We start from the raw sequence: 15,647 nt of genomic DNA on the forward strand, positions 1-15,647 counted from the left end.
CAGGGACTTCCATGCCTGGCACCTGCAAAATGCGGCTGCGGGCAGACAAGTGGGGCACAAAGGGAAAGAGCCACAAAAGGGGCCAAAACTCTGCCTGGTCAGAGAGGATGATGCTTAGAGTCACCAGTGGGATGGAGGAGACTGGCATATCATGGCTAGAAAGAAAAGAGGAAAAATTGACGTGACATGCAGAAACTTTCGGGTATGCATTAAGGCACACAAGCTGATGATCTGGGCCTGGCATAAACCATAGCTAACTGAACATATCACGGGATAATTCTGAGCATAACAAGAGAAATTACCGACATAAGATTCGGCTGCCATGGTATGGGGGAACTGGAATGAGGCATTGGTTGTCTGGAACAAAAGGGATGTGGTGTGGCATTGCCAGGTGAGACCCCGGTGACCTGAAGTAAGGCAAGAGGTGGGTGCTGCTCTGGAGAGGACCCAGTGCAGTCCTTGTTCCTGTGATTCAGCAATGCCCTTCCTTGTGGGCAGAAACTTCACAGGGTTCAGTCCAGGAGCGTGCAGCAGCCCAAATATACCCCGGTTCCCTTTGTGTGAGTGGCATTGGTCTGGTGCCCTGCTTAAGAGTCTCACACACCTTGGCTTCTTTACCTGCCCCGTGTCTCCTGCCTTATGAGGCTGAAAAGGATGGCGGTGTCACTAGCTGGCACCATGTCTCACTTGTCATGGCCCCATTGGCAGCATCAGGGAAGGGGTAGTGTGAGCCTGTGAAACCGAGGGTAGGTGGTTCTCTCTTGCAGCCCATCCACCTTGCGGATGGCACGTGGAGGCAGTTCTGGCCTTCTGAAGTGTGGGAAGGGCACAACATACGAAGGTGGCATGCGGGAACCAGCAGTGGCTTATTGGCCAGGCCATATCACTCCAGGTAAGACTTGGCACTGCTTGTGCCTTTTGCATGCTGATGCCAGCCAAGGCAGGGTGTCATGGCAGCTTGGCTGCCCAGGAACAAGCAGAGGACTGGAGAGAGGTGAGGACGGCGGGATTGAAGTGGGATCAGGTGCTTGAACCTTTTCTTGTGCCTTGCTGTGGTGGGTGACAGGAGTGACACATGAACTGGCAAGCACCCTGGACATCCTGCCAACACTGGCTACCCTGGCTGGAGCAGCTCTTCCCAAAGTTGCCCTGGATGGCTATGACCTGAGTCCAGTGCTGTTTGGGTCAGGGAAGGTGAGTCCTGCGGGCTGGTTCAGCTGGCATTGTGCATGAAAGCTGGGTGTGGGGCTGAAGCTGTGTGCCTGATGAGTACAACCAGCTGGGGGTCAGGGGAGATCCATGAGCTGGGACCTTTTGTCTGGCCTGGGTCATGCCATGGAATTCCTCGGCTTCCCCAGGCTGCTCTGCTCTGACAACTGCAACATATTGCTGGGCCAAACCCCCATGGGCGCAGTGGATGGACAGCCCCAGTAGCTTGGAGTAGGGAACAAACAGGATGCTGCTGCTCGTCAGCTTCCCCCCTCTCTGGCCATGTTCTTGCTGTAGTATCAGGGCTCCTGTGTGACTCCCTGGAGTCTCTGCCTGGTCATGTTCCAGACTTTTCTTCAGCCTCATGGCTGCACAGGTGAGCTTAGTTCTGCTACTTCCCGCAGAGTCCTCGGCAGACAATGTTCTTCTACCCGCCATCCCCTGATCCGCTGCACGGCCCCTTTGCTGTCAGGCTTGGGAAGTACAAGGCCCATTACTTCACACAAGGTTAGTGCTGCCTCCTCTTATCTACACAGTCGACTTTGTGAAGTCCCATATGGTTTTGCTGTCCAAACCTCAAAGAGAAGAAACTGGGCTATGCCTGGGGGTCTCTTTTGCAGGTTCCTTTCACAGCGATACGACCCCAGACCAGGCCTGCCACGGGCTGACCCCGCTGACCCCTCACTTGCCCCCGCTGCTCTTTGACTTGGAGTCAGACCCAGCTGAGAACTATGATCTGCTGCAGAGTGGCGCAGGGCCGGAGGTTCTGCAAGTCCTGAAGGAGATCAAACTGCGGAAAGTGCTTTTGGAGCAGCAAATGGGGTTTGGAGAAAGCCAGATCAGGAAGGGCAGGGATCCCGCCCTGCAGCCCTGCTGCGTACCAAACTGCACTCCTAAGCCTTCCTGCTGCTACTGCTCCTAGCTTCTTGCTGCTCCATCCCCTTCAGTTGTTCCACACTGGAACGCTATCCAGGACCCACCAAACACCCCCTCTGTCCCCAACTAACCAAGCTCAGCCTTAGAGCTACCCTGCAGCTTTGGCTCAGTGACACCTCTGTCTAATAGAGTGCTGGGGTAGCCAACTGTGGGTTGGGGAGATTACCAACCCTGCTAGGAGCGCAGGTCAGTGGATCCTATGCTCTGCGTTGGATGTCCAAGCTAAGGCCTCTTGACAGAAACCCTGACTTGTTCAGGGTGGGATCATGGTACATCGTCATCTCCAGAGCCAGAACAACTCCTTTCAAACCACAATCAAGGTGAAGCAAAGGGCATGCCCCAGTGTTCAGAGCTCCCAGCTCAGCTGGAGACATGCTCTGCACCTCTGAGTAAGAACAGAGCTGGAAGCTGCAGCACCATCACTCGCCAGGGGCCAAGAACACAGCAAGAGGAGGATGGCATGGATGGTCCTGGCAGCTTCAGAGGCAGGACCTTGTGCAGCTAGTGCAGAATGGACATGCCTAGGTGGAAAGCAGCTTGGGGTATGTGTGCTTAAGTACCTCCAAGTCCTTCATGACTCCAGGAGGTGGAGATGTGGCCAGTGGTTGTCAGGATTGGTCCTCTTGTAAGGTCTGTGGATCTTGGGGCTGATCAATCAGGTGGGCGGCAACCACATGCCATCCACATGACTGAAAGGGTCTGTCTCCTCTTGCTTGTGAGCTAGTCCAGCTCCAAGTTTCCCAGTGACTTGCACATGCACACAGCGCTCCCACCAGTCGCTGGCCCTAGACACTGGGTGTTTCCAACTGGGGGGTCCCCCGACCTGTGTTCCCTCCTGCCATTGCTAGCAGCCAGGCCTCTGGGCCCACCCCACCCCGGGGACAGAGCGGAGCCGCACAGAGAAAGGTTTGGAATCACTCTCAACAAGAAGGTAGGACGGGTTGTGGTGGTTACGTGCAAGGCTCAGCCAAACAAGCAATCCAACTAGCAGCTTAGGGGTGACTGGCTCCTTGATCCCCCTTTCTCTCCATTTTCCATGCTTTTATATCCCACTCACCTGCCTTGAGTGCTCCCTTTCTCCACCCTTGTGTCCTCCCAAATGAGGGACCTACCTGTGATTGTTTTTTCCCCCTTGCTCCCAGGTTAGCTAGGCTTGTGAACAGATTTGGTGTCCCAGGTGACATTAGTTAGATCACCTTGGACTTCTGTGGCATTACTGATGTGGTTTCCTGGCTACTGCTGTCCCTGCCAGACTCCTCTCCCCAAAATGACCCCAACCATTCCTTCATGTATCTGTGAAGTGTGGCCACCTCTCACATAATTCTCCTTTAACCACGTCCAAAATCTGGTGCTGGAATAGCAGAGTATCCACAGAAGACAAGTCTTCTCTAAGGCCTTCTTCTGCCTGCTCTAAGCAGATATGGGGCACCACCTTCAGGTCAATTTTCAAAAAACAAATCAGCCTTGAGTTCAGTTTGAGGCCCAGTCCTGCTGCCTGTAGGGCCTTGATAGCAGCTATTCCATTTTCAGACAGAGCCTGGCCTGCCATCCTAAGGACCAGGTTGTGCACTCAGTTGTGTGCCTTACATATATCCACACAAGCCAGGACGGCAGCAGGAAGCTCCTGCACTTTTCACAAGCGTTGAGGCTGCCGTTCTTCAAGCTACCACCTCCAGGAACCTAGCCCCACTCAGCAAAGGCAGCGCACGTGGCTGGCTCCTGCTTTTCTCCCATGACTGCCCTGTGCTCCATCAGGTGAGCAAGGCTCCACCATCTGCTGTGGAAGGGAGCCTGATGAGATTAGGCTGATACAGGATTTACCAAAGTCACGGAGAATGGCATGTGGAGAGTGGAGCTGAATGGAGAGTGAGGATGAAAGCAGGAGCATCCTTCTTTTCTAGAGCTTGAAATTGCAAGACCTTGGCCACGCATACCGGGTGCCACAACTGCCCTTGTCTACCTTGTCCCAGAGCAGCAACAGAACTCATAGACAGCAAGGACATGAAGCCTGTCAGTGGATGTTGCTATGGCTGACATAGCCAGTGTGGACTGTCCTGCATCTGCGTTTCACTGTGCTGTGTGCACGAAGGTTGACGTTGCTTGGGTCTGCTTGGCTTATTTGCCTTGCACATCACTGCTTGCCTGCAGCGGCTGTAACCAGATTGGCTCTACAACACCCAAACTTGTGCATACTGCCTGCGGTAGTTGTGTTCTCTGGTGTCTGTTTTTGGGAAGGACCTGGTGGCAAAAGGCTGCAGAGAGCGGGGTGGCAGTGAATGAACTTCCCAAAGAGGCTGTGATGCCACACTTGTTTTTTTCCTGCTAGCCATGAGCAGGCAGTGCTTGGAGCCAGGCGCTGCTGCCTGCCACGGGGCCTACACACCCTCATCCCGCAGGCAGAGCAGTGGGTGGGGGTCTGCCGGGGGCGTCCGATCCCGGCTTCTGCCTCCCCTCCTGCTTCGAACCTGCCCCGTCCCCCCCGTCCCCGTCCCCGTCCCCCCCCAAGGGGCCACCGTGCCTAGCACCCGGAACCAGTGACTCTGTGACATCAGCCCTGTTGCTGAGGGCACCGCGGGCAACGTGAGTGCTGCGGGCACTGTGTCGGCTGCTGCGCCACTGGCAACGAGCCCTCGGTTCCTACAGCCCGCACGTGCTGCTGGTAGCGATGCGCTTGCTCCCCCTCCTCGTCCTGCTGGCCGTGTGCTGGCCTGCGCGTGGCACATGGGACAACTGTGGGTAAGTGGCCCGAGGCTCTGGGAGGGAGCTGGGGCAACCCTTGTGGGCTTCACTGGAGGGTGCCTGCTTGTCCCCCGTGGCCACACCACAGCTTCCCGAACCCCACGTGGAAGCCTCGGTTCCTTGCAGCACTCAGGCTGCTGGCCCAGCTCGTCTACGGGGCTAAGGCAGGAACGGGCCAACGTCCGCACGCCGCACGGGCTTCCCTGGCCCTGCTGTCCGTGCAACACCTGTGGGGAGGGAGGATGGCTGAGCTTCAGCCTGAACAGCAGCGAGTCATCGAACAGGACGGTAACGAGTTTCTGGTTACAGAGGGACCTGCGGGCTCCGGCCCATGGCTTCTTACTACGGCATGTCGCGTGTCGTGGGTGGCACAAGCTCCCACCCAGGGGCCTGGCCCTGGATCGTCAGCATCCAGAATCCCTGGCTAGCAGGTGTGGGGCATATATGCGGAGGGTCCCTCATCAGCCCACAGTGGGTTCTCACAGCAGCCCACTGCTTCGTCGAGGCCAGGTAAGGAGGACCAGGGAACGGGGATATCCCCACAGCACTCACAGGTGCCCTGTCCGCAGCACCACCTGCTACTCCCATCCCGTTTCCAGCACTGCAGAGCCCGGCTGAGAGACTGTTCAGGAGGAGGCTGCGCTGCTGCCACTGCTTCCTCGCAGCCTCCGGCTCGACATGCCTCGAGCTGAAGGCATGCTAGGGCAGTCGCACCTTCTGTAGCGCTGCTTTTCTCTCTCCCCTGTGAAGCAGAACGCAGGGAACTGCTGGGCTGCTGCAGCACATGTCTCTGCTCCCTTTAAGCCCTCTCTCCATCTGCCTTCCAGGGACATCAGGACGTGGCGTGTGGTGGTCGGGACCACCTACTTGACTCAGCTGGGCCCTGAGTCCCAAGTGCGCGGTATTAGGCGGCTGGTGGCTCACCAACGCTATAGTAGTATCTCGCAGAGGAACGACATTGCGTTGCTGGAATTGGACCAGCCTGTACAGTGTGGCTACTATGTACAGCTTGCCTGTGTGCCCAACGCCTGGCTGAAAGTGTCAGAGCTGACAGACTGCTACGTCAGTGGCTGGGGTTCCACACATGCAAAATGTAAGTTCCTGCAGAATCCTTGTGTCCCAAGTGCAAGCTCGGCACACCGGGGAGGCGGGCTGGGCTTCCTCACAGCAGAGGCAAAAGCCAGAGTCGGCATGTAGGGACGTATGCCTGTAGAGAGATGGGCCTGGCCCACTACCCAAAGCCAGACAGAAGGGAAACACCGGTACAGTGCCTCTCACGACACAAAGCCGAGCCCTAGGGAAGGGGTTCACCCAGGCAGGGAAGGAGAACTGGCAACAACCTCCTGAGTGTTACCTCCTTTCTGTGCTCACAGCTGGAGGATCAACTGCTGTCCTGCAGGAAGCCAGGGTCCCCCTCATCGATGTCAACCTCTGTAACAGCAGCCAGTGGTACAGAGGAGCCGTCCACACCCACAACCTGTGTGCTGGCTACCCGCAGGGCGGCATTGACACCTGCCAGGTAGGCTCACCTCCCCTTCCCTCTCTGCAGGTTCTCGCCCAGTGCCCCATCTGTCTCAGAGGCCGGGGACTCTGCCCAGAAAGCCCATCCGGTGCTGCTGGCAGCCCGTAGGCCCAGATCCCAATCCTGGAACATCCCCCTTCCACACATCCAGCATCACAGTGCAGAGAGGAGAGAGAGCACACCCTGCCTTACAGGCCTGTGGCTTCTTCCTAGAAAAGTTTCTGTAGGCTCCAGCAGCTGCAGAGCCTTTCTGTGCAGTGAATACAGCGCTGGCAGGTGCTGTGGGAGAGAAGCAGCCAGCCCTAGTGCTGACAGTGGCCACCTAACACCCCCTTCATCCTCTCTCCTCCGCTGCAGGGTGACAGCGGTGGTCCTCTCGTCTGCAAAGATAAAAATGCTGACTACTTCTGGCTTGTTGGAGTGACCAGCTGGGGGAAAGGCTGTGCGAGAGCGAAACGGCCTGGAATCTACACCTCCACTCAGCACTTCTACGACTGGATCCTGACACAGATGGGATTTCGCTCAGCAGCAAGGGCTTCTCCAACATCAGGGGCATGGAGTCATTTTCTCACTGCCTCAACCCCTTATCAGAGGCCAACACCAACACAATCGGGCAAGTTTAGCTCCTGCCCCTTTCCCCTTGGGAAGCTGGTGGAATTCTTTTCTCGGGCGCAGGAGCTCCTGCTGTTCCTAAAGGAAAAAAAGGCTTGAGCAACAGGATGAAGAGGATCCAGTGCAGGCTTGCAGCGTACCACGACCATTTCTTTCTGGGGCACTGCCTGCTGAGCCAAAGGCAGCCTCAGTGTCAAAGGCCTGCTCCGTCCTGCCCACGCTCCTCCGAGCACACACCAGTGCTGAAGTTGACACAGTTCTTGAAATAAACTCACCAGTTTTCACAGCTAACCATACTTCAGGCCAATTCAGTCTCCAGCGCAAGGCAGGGACTTCCATGCCTGGCACCTGCACAATGCGGCTGCGGGCAGACAAGTGGGGCACAAAGGGAAAGAGCCACAAAAGGGGCCAAAACTCTGCCTGGTCAGAGAGGATGATGCTTAGAGTCACCATGGGATGGAGGAGACTGGCATATCATGGCTAGAAAGAAAAGAGGAAAAATTGACGTGACATGCAGAAACTTTCGGGTATGCATTAAGGCACACAAGCTGATGATCTGGGCCTGGCATAAACCATAGCTAACTGAACATATCACGGGATAATTCTGAGCATAACAAGAGAAATTACCGACATAAGATTCGGCTGCCATGGTATGGGGGAACTGGAATGAGGCATTGGTTGTCTGGAACAAAAGGGATGTGGTGTGGCATTGCCAGGTGAGACCCCGGTGACCTGAAGTAAGGCAAGAGGTGGGTGCTGCTCTGGAGAGGACCCAGTGCAGTCCTTGTTCCTGTGATTCAGCAATGCCCTTCCTCGTGGGCAGAAACTTCACAGGGTTCAGTCCAGGAGCGTGCAGCAGCCCAAATATACCCCGGTTCCCTTTGTGTGAGTGGCATTGGTCTGGTGCCCTGCTTAAGAGTCTCACACACCTTGGCTTCTTTACCTGCCCCGTGTCTCCTGCCTTATGAGGCTGAAAAGGATGGCGGTGTCACTAGCTGGCACCATGTCTCACTTGTCATGGCCCCACTGGCAGCATCAGGGAAGGGGTAGTGTGAGCCTGTGAAACCGAGGGTAGGTGGTTCTCTCTTGCAGCCCATCCACCTTGCGGATGGCACGTGGAGGCAGTTCTGGCCTTCTGAAGTGTGGGAAGGGCACAACATACGAAGGTGGCATGCGGGAACCAGCAGTGGCTTATTGGCCAGGCCATATCACTCCAGGTAAGACTTGGCACTGCTTGTGCCTTTTGCATGCTGATGCCAGCCAAGGCAGGGTGTCATGGCAGCTTGGCTGCCCAGGAACAAGCAGAGGACTGGAGAGAGGTGAGGACGGCGGGATTGAAGTGGGATCAGGTGCTTGAACCTTTTCTTGTGCCTTGCTGTGGTGGGTGACAGGAGTGACACATGAACTGGCAAGCACCCTGGACATCCTGCCAACACTGGCTACCCTGGCTGGAGCAGCTCTTCCCAAAGTTGCCCTGGATGGCTATGACCTGAGTCCAGTGCTGTTTGGGTCAGGGAAGGTGAGTCCTGCGGGCTGGTTCAGCTGGCATTGTGCATGAAAGCTGGGTGTGGGGCTGAAGCTGTGTGCCTGATGAGTACAACCAGCTGGGGGTCAGGGGAGATCCATGAGCTGGGACCTTTTGTCTGGCCTGGGTCATGCCATGGAATTCCTCGGCTTCCCCAGGCTGCTCTGCTCTGACAACTGCAACATATTGCTGGGCCAAACCCCCATGGGCGCAGTGGATGGACAGCCCCAGTAGCTTGGAGTAGGGAACAAACAGGATGCTGCTGCTCGTCAGCTTCCCCCCTCTCTGGCCATGTTCTTGCTGTAGTATCAGGGCTCCTGTGTGACTCCCTGGAGTCTCTGCCTGGTCATGTTCCAGACTTTTCTTCAGCCTCATGGCTGCACAGGTGAGCTTAGTTCTGCTACTTCCCGCAGAGTCCTCGGCAGACAATGTTCTTCTACCCGCCATCCCCTGATCCGCTGCACGGCCCCTTTGCTGTCAGGCTTGGGAAGTACAAGGCCCATTACTTCACACAAGGTTAGTGCTGCCTCCTCTTATCTACACAGTCGACTTTGTGAAGTCCCATATGGTTTTGCTGTCCAAACCTCAAAGAGAAGAAACTGGGCTATGCCTGGGGGTCTCTTTTGCAGGTTCCTTTCACAGCGATACGACCCCAGACCAGGCCTGCCACGGGCTGACCCCGCTGACCCCTCACTTGCCCCCGCTGCTCTTTGACTTGGAGTCAGACCCAGCTGAGAACTATGATCTGCTGCAGAGTGGCGCAGGGCCGGAGGTTCTGCAAGTCCTGAAGGAGATCAAACTGCGGAAAGTGCTTTTGGAGCAGCAAATGGGGTTTGGAGAAAGCCAGATCAGGAAGGGCAGGGATCCCGCCCTGCAGCCCTGCTGCGTACCAAACTGCACTCCTAAGCCTTCCTGCTGCTACTGCTCCTAGCTTCTTGCTGCTCCATCCCCTTCAGTTGTTCCACACTGGAACGCTATCCAGGACCCACCAAACACCCCCTCTGTCCCCAACTAACCAAGCTCAGCCTTAGAGCTACCCTGCAGCTTTGGCTCAGTGACACCTCTGTCTAATAGAGTGCTGGGGTAGCCAACTGTGGGTTGGGGAGATTACCAACCCTGCTAGGAGCGCAGGTCAGTGGATCCTATGCTCTGCGTTGGATGTCCAAGCTAAGGCCTCTTGACAGAAACCCTGACTTGTTCAGGGTGGGATCATGGTACATCGTCATCTCCAGAGCCAGAACAACTCCTTTCAAACCACAATCAAGGTGAAGCAAAGGGCATGCCCCAGTGTTCAGAGCTCCCAGCTCAGCTGGAGACATGCTCTGCACCTCTGAGTAAGAACAGAGCTGGAAGCTGCAGCACCATCACTCGCCAGGGGCCAAGAACACAGCAAGAGGAGGATGGCATGGATGGTCCTGGCAGCTTCAGAGGCAGGACCTTGTGCAGCTAGTGCAGAATGGACATGCCTAGGTGGAAAGCAGCTTGGGGTATGTGTGCTTAAGTACCTCCAAGTCCTTCATGACTCCAGGAGGTGGAGATGTGGCCAGTGGTTGTCAGGATTGGTCCTCTTGTAAGGTCTGTGGATCTTGGGGCTGATCAATCAGGTGGGCGGCAACCACATGCCATCCACATGACTGAAAGGGTCTGTCTCCTCTTGCTTGTGAGCTAGTCCAGCTCCAAGTTTCCCAGTGACTTGCACATGCACACAGCGCTCCCACCAGTCGCTGGCCCTAGACACTGGGTGTTTCCAACTGGGGGGTCCCCCGACCTGTGTTCCCTCCTGCCATTGCTAGCAGCCAGGCCTCTGGGCCCACCCCACCCCGGGGACAGAGCGGAGCCGCACAGAGAAAGGTTTGGAATCACTCTCAACAAGAAGGTAGGACGGGTTGTGGTGGTTACGTGCAAGGCTCAGCCAAACAAGCAATCCAACTAGCAGCTTAGGGGTGACTGGCTCCTTGATCCCCCTTTCTCTCCATTTTCCATGCTTTTATATCCCACTCACCTGCCTTGAGTGCTCCCTTTCTCCACCCTTGTGTCCTCCCAAATGAGGGACCTACCTGTGATTGTTTTTTCCCCCTTGCTCCCAGGTTAGCTAGGCTTGTGAACAGATTTGGTGTCCCAGGTGACATTAGTTAGATCACCTTGGACTTCTGTGGCATTACTGATGTGGTTTCCTGGCTACTGCTGTCCCTGCCAGACTCCTCTCCCCAAAATGACCCCAACCATTCCTTCATGTATCTGTGAAGTGTGGCCACCTCTCACATAATTCTCCTTTAACCACGTCCAAAATCTGGTGCTGGAATAGCAGAGTATCCACAGAAGACAAGTCTTCTCTAAGGCCTTCTTCTGCCTGCTCTAAGCAGATATGGGGCACCACCTTCAGGTCAATTTTCAAAAAACAAATCAGCCTTGAGTTCAGTTTGAGGCCCAGTCCTGCTGCCTGTAGGGCCTTGATAGCAGCTATTCCATTTTCAGACAGAGCCTGGCCTGCCATCCTAAGGACCAGGTTGTGCACTCAGTTGTGTGCCTTACATATATCCACACAAGCCAGGACGGCAGCAGGAAGCTCCTGCACTTTTCACAAGCGTTGAGGCTGCCGTTCTTCAAGCTACCACCTCCAGGAACCTAGCCCCACTCAGCAAAGGCAGCGCACGTGGCTGGCTCCTGCTTTTCTCCCATGACTGCCCTGTGCTCCATCAGGTGAGCAAGGCTCCACCATCTGCTGTGGAAGGGAGCCTGATGAGATTAGGCTGATACAGGATTTACCAAAGTCACGGAGAATGGCATGTGGAGAGTGGAGCTGAATGGAGAGTGAGGATGAAAGCAGGAGCATCCTTCTTTTCTAGAGCTTGACATTGCAAGACCTTGGCCACGCATACCGGGTGCCACAACTGCCCTTGTCTACCTTGTCCCAGAGCAGCAATAGAACTCATAGACAGCAAGGACATGAAGCCTGTCAGTGGATGTTGCTATGGCTGACGTAGCCAGTGTGGACTGTCCTGCATCTGCGTTTCACTGTGCTGTGTGCACGAAGGTTGACGTTGCTTGGGTCTGCTTGGCTTATTTGCCTTGCACATCACTGCTTGCCTGCAGCGGCTGTAACCAGATTGGCTCTACAACACCCAAACTTGTGCATACTGCCTGCGGTAGTTGTGTTCTCTGGTGTCTGTTTTTGGGAAGGACCTGGTGGCAAAAGGCTGCAGAGAGCGGGGTGGCAGTGAATGAACTTCCCAAAGAGGCTGTGATGCCACACTTGTTTTTTTCCTGCTAGCCATGAGCAGGCAGTGCTTGGAGCCAGGCGCTGCTGCCTGCCACGGGGCCTACACACCCTCATCCCGCAGGCAGAGCAGTGGGTGGGGGTCTGCCGGGGGCGTCCGATCCCGGCTTCTGCCTCCCCTCCTGCTTCGAACCTGCCCCGTCCCCCCCGTCCCCGTCCCCGTCCCCCCCCAAGGGGCCACCGTGCCTAGCACCCGGAACCAGTGACTCTGTGACATCAGCCCTGTTGCTGAGGGCACCGCGGGCAACGTGAGTGCTGCGGGCACTGTGTCGGCTGCTGCGCCACTGGCAACGAGCCCTCGGTTCCTACAGCCCGCACGTGCTGCTGGTAGCGATGCGCTTGCTCCCCCTCCTCGTCCTGCTGGCCGTGTGCTGGCCTGCGCGTGGCACATGGGACAACTGTGGGTAAGTGGCCCGAGGCTCTGGGAGGGAGCTGGGGCAACCCTTGTGGGCTTCACTGGAGGGTGCCTGCTTGTCCCCCGTGGCCACACCACAGCTTCCCGAACCCCACGTGGAAGCCTCGGTTCCTTGCAGCACTCAGGCTGCTGGCCCAGCTCGTCTACGGGGCTAAGGCAGGAACGGGCCAACGTCCGCACGCCGCACGGGCTTCCCTGGCCCTGCTGTCCGTGCAACACCTGTGGGGAGGGAGGATGGCTGAGCTTCAGCCTGAACAGCAGCGAGTCATCGAACAGGACGGTAACGAGTTTCTGGTTACAGAGGGACCTGCGGGCTCCGGCCCATGGCTTCTTACTACGGCATGTCGCGTGTCGTGGGTGGCACAAGCTCCCACCCAGGGGCCTGGCCCTGGATCGTCAGCATCCAGAATCCCTGGCTAGCAGGTGTGGGGCATATATGCGGAGGGTCCCTCATCAGCCCACAGTGGGTTCTCACAGCAGCCCACTGCTTCGTCGAGGCCAGGTAAGGAGGACCAGGGAACGGGGATATCCCCACAGCACTCACAGGTGCCCTGTCCGCAGCACCACCTGCTACTCCCATCCCGTTTCCAGCACTGCAGAGCCCGGCTGAGAGACTGTTCAGGAGGAGGCTGCGCTGCTGCCACTGCTTCCTCGCAGCCTCCGGCTCGACATGCCTCGAGCTGAAGGCATGCTAGGGCAGTCGCACCTTCTGTAGCGCTGCTTTTCTCTCTCCCCTGTGAAGCAGAACGCAGGGAACTGCTGGGCTGCTGCAGCACATGTCTCTGCTCCCTTTAAGCCCTCTCTCCATCTGCCTTCCAGGGACATCAGGACGTGGCGTGTGGTGGTCGGGACCACCTACTTGACTCAGCTGGGCCCTGAGTCCCAAGTGCGCGGTATTAGGCGGCTGGTGGCTCACCAACGCTATAGTAGTATCTCGCAGAGGAACGACATTGCGTTGCTGGAATTGGACCAGCCTGTACAGTGTGGCTACTATGTACAGCTTGCCTGTGTGCCCAACGCCTGGCTGAAAGTGTCAGAGCTGACAGACTGCTACGTCAGTGGCTGGGGTTCCACACATGCAAAATGTAAGTTCCTGCAGAATCCTTGTGTCCCAAGTGCAAGCTCGGCACACCGGGGAGGCGGGCTGGGCTTCCTCACAGCAGAGGCAAAAGCCAGAGTCGGCATGTAGGGACGTATGCCTGTAGAGAGATGGGCCTGGCCCACTACCCAAAGCCAGACAGAAGGGAAACACCGGTACAGTGCCTCTCACGACACAAAGCCGAGCCCTAGGGAAGGGGTTCACCCAGGCAGGGAAGGAGAACTGGCAACAACCTCCTGAGTGTTACCTCCTTTCTGTGCTCACAGCTGGAGGATCAACTGCTGTCCTGCAGGAAGCCAGGGTCCCCCTCATCGATGTCAACCTCTGTAACAGCAGCCAGTGGTACAGAGGAGCCGTCCACACCCACAACCTGTGTGCTGGCTACCCGCAGGGCGGCATTGACACCTGCCAGGTAGGCTCACCTCCCCTTCCCTCTCTGCAGGTTCTCGCCCAGTGCCCCATCTGTCTCAGAGGCCGGGGACTCTGCCCAGAAAGCCCATCCGGTGCTGCTGGCAGCCCGTAGGCCCAGATCCCAATCCTGGAACATCCCCCTTCCACACATCCAGCATCACAGTGCAGAGAGGAGAGAGAGCACACCCTGCCTTACAGGCCTGTGGCTTCTTCCTAGAAAAGTTTCTGTAGGCTCCAGCAGCTGCAGAGCCTTTCTGTGCAGTGAATACAGCGCTGGCAGGTGCTGTGGGAGAGAAGCAGCCAGCCCTAGTGCTGACAGTGGCCACCTAACACCCCCTTCATCCTCTCTCCTCCGCTGCAGGGTGACAGCGGTGGTCCTCTCGTCTGCAAAGATAAAAATGCTGACTACTTCTGGCTTGTTGGAGTGACCAGCTGGGGGAAAGGCTGTGCGAGAGCGAAACGGCCTGGAATCTACACCTCCACTCAGCACTTCTACGACTGGATCCTGACACAGATGGGATTTCGCTCAGCAGCAAGGGCTTCTCCAACATCAGGGGCATGGAGTCATTTTCTCACTGCCTCAACCCCTTATCAGAGGCCAACACCAACACAATCGGGCAAGTTTAGCTCCTGCCCCTTTCCCCTTGGGAAGCTGGTGGAATTCTTTTCTCGGGCGCAGGAGCTCCTGCTGTTCCTAAAGGAAAAAAAGGCTTGAGCAACAGGATGAAGAGGATCCAGTGCAGGCTTGCAGCGTACCACGACCATTTCTTTCTGGGGCACTGCCTGCTGAGCCAAAGGCAGCCTCAGTGTCAAAGGCCTGCTCCGTCCTGCCCACGCTCCTCCGAGCACACACCAGTGCTGAAGTTGACACAGTTCTTGAAATAAACTCACCAGTTTTCACAGCTAACCATACTTCAGGCCAATTCAGTCTCCAGTGCAAGGCAGGGACTTCCATGCCTGGCACCTGCACAATGCGGCTGCGGGCAGACAAGTGGGGCACAAAGGGAAAGAGCCACAAAAGGGGCCAAAACTCTGCCTGGTCAGAGAGGATGATGCTTAGAGTCACCATGGGATGGAGGAGACTGGCATATCATGGCTAGAAAGAAAAGAGGAAAAATTGATGTGACATGCACACACACTACGTTCACGCCCAGGGTGCATGCGCGCGCGCACACACACACACAAACAGAGTGGAGACACGCATGGGGGTACAAACAGAATGTGCAGTGCACACCTGGAGCATGTGCACCCCCTTACTCCAAAACACACCTCTTGAACACAGTGCAGTGTGCAGTGTTCACATACACACAGAGTGCATGTACATGCATACCTGGCTGCGCACGTATGCACACATGCACACACACACAAAGCATATACACACAAGCAGTGCATGCCCACCCTGCAGTATGCATGCATGCAGAATGCACCCACCCACACACCCCACATGCATGCACCAGCATGCACCCCCTTATCTGCCCACATGCACACTCTAGGCATACACCCAATGATGCATGCACACGTCGAATGCACCTCCCACGGGGGCACATGAAAACTCACTTGTCTATGCATGCACGCACACATGTCCACGCACGCATACACGTATGCAGGCATACACACGTACGTGCATGCATACACACTCACAGAGGGAAGTGTTGCACCCACACAAACACATAGCCTGTTATCACCCACATGCTCTGGAGCTGCTTGCATGGATGCAGGCTATCACACCCACTCCTGCCTGTTCCCTCCTGTGTTTGGCCCACACGTCTGTCAGTGTGTGCTTGCTTCCACAGCACTGCAGAAGTCGGGCCTGTCCCTCCACACCCAGCTGCACGGACACTGTTCATCTGCGTTCACTGGCACCTGTGCACGCTGGGGCAGTCACAGCATGCCTTGCTCAGT

The 15,647-nt window shown here is 56.5% G+C and overlaps 4 protein-coding genes across 8 annotated transcripts; all 4 read left to right on the forward strand.

The window, feature by feature from the left end:
* The first annotated feature begins 132 nt into the window (after nt 1-132).
* On the forward strand, nt 133-4,349 carry LOC122153415 (arylsulfatase A-like). 2 transcript variants are annotated; one of them, XM_042792331.1, is made up of 5 exons: nt 133-391; nt 768-892; nt 1,067-1,194; nt 1,614-1,716; nt 1,830-4,349. In XM_042792331.1, exons 1-5 carry the CDS (start codon nt 342-344, stop codon nt 2,129-2,131), a joined length of 708 nt encoding a protein of 235 aa, XP_042648265.1. In that variant the 5' UTR covers nt 133-341; the 3' UTR covers nt 2,132-4,349. The 2 variants fall into 2 exon arrangements, with proteins under 2 accessions (XP_042648265.1, XP_042648266.1); XM_042792332.1 differs by having other exon boundaries at nt 171-202.
* A 95-nt stretch (nt 4,350-4,444) lies between these two features.
* Nucleotides 4,445-7,309, forward strand: LOC122153397 (acrosin-like). Of its 2 annotated transcripts, XM_042792298.1 has the most exons (5): nt 4,445-4,881; nt 5,194-5,394; nt 5,712-5,977; nt 6,258-6,403; nt 6,764-7,309. In XM_042792298.1, the coding sequence occupies exons 1-5, from the start codon at nt 4,811-4,813 to the stop codon at nt 7,115-7,117; spliced, it is 1,038 nt and encodes a 345-aa protein (XP_042648232.1). In that variant the 5' UTR covers nt 4,445-4,810; the 3' UTR covers nt 7,118-7,309. The 2 variants fall into 2 exon arrangements, with proteins under 2 accessions (XP_042648232.1, XP_042648233.1); XM_042792299.1 differs by lacking the exon at nt 5,194-5,394.
* On the forward strand, nt 7,153-11,692 carry LOC122153408 (arylsulfatase A-like). 2 transcript variants are annotated; one of them, XM_042792317.1, is made up of 5 exons: nt 7,153-7,734; nt 8,111-8,235; nt 8,410-8,537; nt 8,957-9,059; nt 9,173-11,692. In XM_042792317.1, exons 1-5 carry the CDS (start codon nt 7,685-7,687, stop codon nt 9,472-9,474), a joined length of 708 nt encoding a protein of 235 aa, XP_042648251.1. In that variant the 5' UTR covers nt 7,153-7,684; the 3' UTR covers nt 9,475-11,692. The 2 variants fall into 2 exon arrangements, with proteins under 2 accessions (XP_042648251.1, XP_042648252.1); XM_042792318.1 differs by having other exon boundaries at nt 7,154-7,545.
* A 95-nt stretch (nt 11,693-11,787) lies between these two features.
* Nucleotides 11,788-14,652, forward strand: LOC122153403 (acrosin-like). Of its 2 annotated transcripts, XM_042792308.1 has the most exons (5): nt 11,788-12,224; nt 12,537-12,737; nt 13,055-13,320; nt 13,601-13,746; nt 14,107-14,652. In XM_042792308.1, exons 1-5 carry the CDS (start codon nt 12,154-12,156, stop codon nt 14,458-14,460), a joined length of 1,038 nt encoding a protein of 345 aa, XP_042648242.1. In that variant the 5' UTR covers nt 11,788-12,153; the 3' UTR covers nt 14,461-14,652. The 2 variants fall into 2 exon arrangements, with proteins under 2 accessions (XP_042648242.1, XP_042648243.1); XM_042792309.1 differs by lacking the exon at nt 12,537-12,737.
* The last annotated feature ends 995 nt before the right edge of the window (nt 14,653-15,647 follow it).

Source organism: Tyto alba, unplaced genomic scaffold, assembly GCF_018691265.1.
Source record: "Tyto alba isolate M040663 unplaced genomic scaffold, T.alba_DEE_v4.0 Super-Scaffold_2, whole genome shotgun sequence".
NCBI lineage: Eukaryota > Metazoa > Chordata > Aves > Strigiformes > Tytonidae > Tyto > Tyto alba.

Bases quoted from the DNA above. Each gene is read 5' to 3' on its own strand.
- LOC122153408 (XM_042792317.1), top strand. From the start codon at position 7,685: ATGAGGCATTGGTTGTCTGGAACAAAAGGGATGTGGTGTGGCATTGCC. The intron at 7,735-8,110 runs GTGAGACCCCGG...TCTCTCTTGCAG, and splicing joins ATGTGGTGTGGCATTGCCAG to CCCATCCACCTTGCGGATGG. The intron at 8,538-8,956 runs GTGAGTCCTGCG...TACTTCCCGCAG, and splicing joins TGCTGTTTGGGTCAGGGAAG to AGTCCTCGGCAGACAATGTT.
- LOC122153403 (XM_042792308.1), top strand. From the start codon at position 12,154: ATGCGCTTGCTCCCCCTCCTCGTCCTGCTGGCCGTGTGCTGGCCTGCG. The intron at 12,738-13,054 runs GTAAGGAGGACC...TCTGCCTTCCAG, and splicing joins CACTGCTTCGTCGAGGCCAG to GGACATCAGGACGTGGCGTG. The intron at 13,747-14,106 runs GTAGGCTCACCT...CCTCCGCTGCAG, and splicing joins GCGGCATTGACACCTGCCAG to GGTGACAGCGGTGGTCCTCT.
- LOC122153397 (XM_042792298.1), top strand. From the start codon at position 4,811: ATGCGCTTGCTCCCCCTCCTCGTCCTGCTGGCCGTGTGCTGGCCTGCG. The intron at 4,882-5,193 runs GTAAGTGGCCCG...TTCTGGTTACAG, and splicing joins GGCACATGGGACAACTGTGG to AGGGACCTGCGGGCTCCGGC. The intron at 5,978-6,257 runs GTAAGTTCCTGC...CTGTGCTCACAG, and splicing joins GGGTTCCACACATGCAAAAT to CTGGAGGATCAACTGCTGTC.
- LOC122153415 (XM_042792331.1), top strand. From the start codon at position 342: ATGAGGCATTGGTTGTCTGGAACAAAAGGGATGTGGTGTGGCATTGCC. The intron at 893-1,066 runs GTAAGACTTGGC...GGTGGGTGACAG, and splicing joins GCCAGGCCATATCACTCCAG to GAGTGACACATGAACTGGCA. The intron at 1,195-1,613 runs GTGAGTCCTGCG...TACTTCCCGCAG, and splicing joins TGCTGTTTGGGTCAGGGAAG to AGTCCTCGGCAGACAATGTT.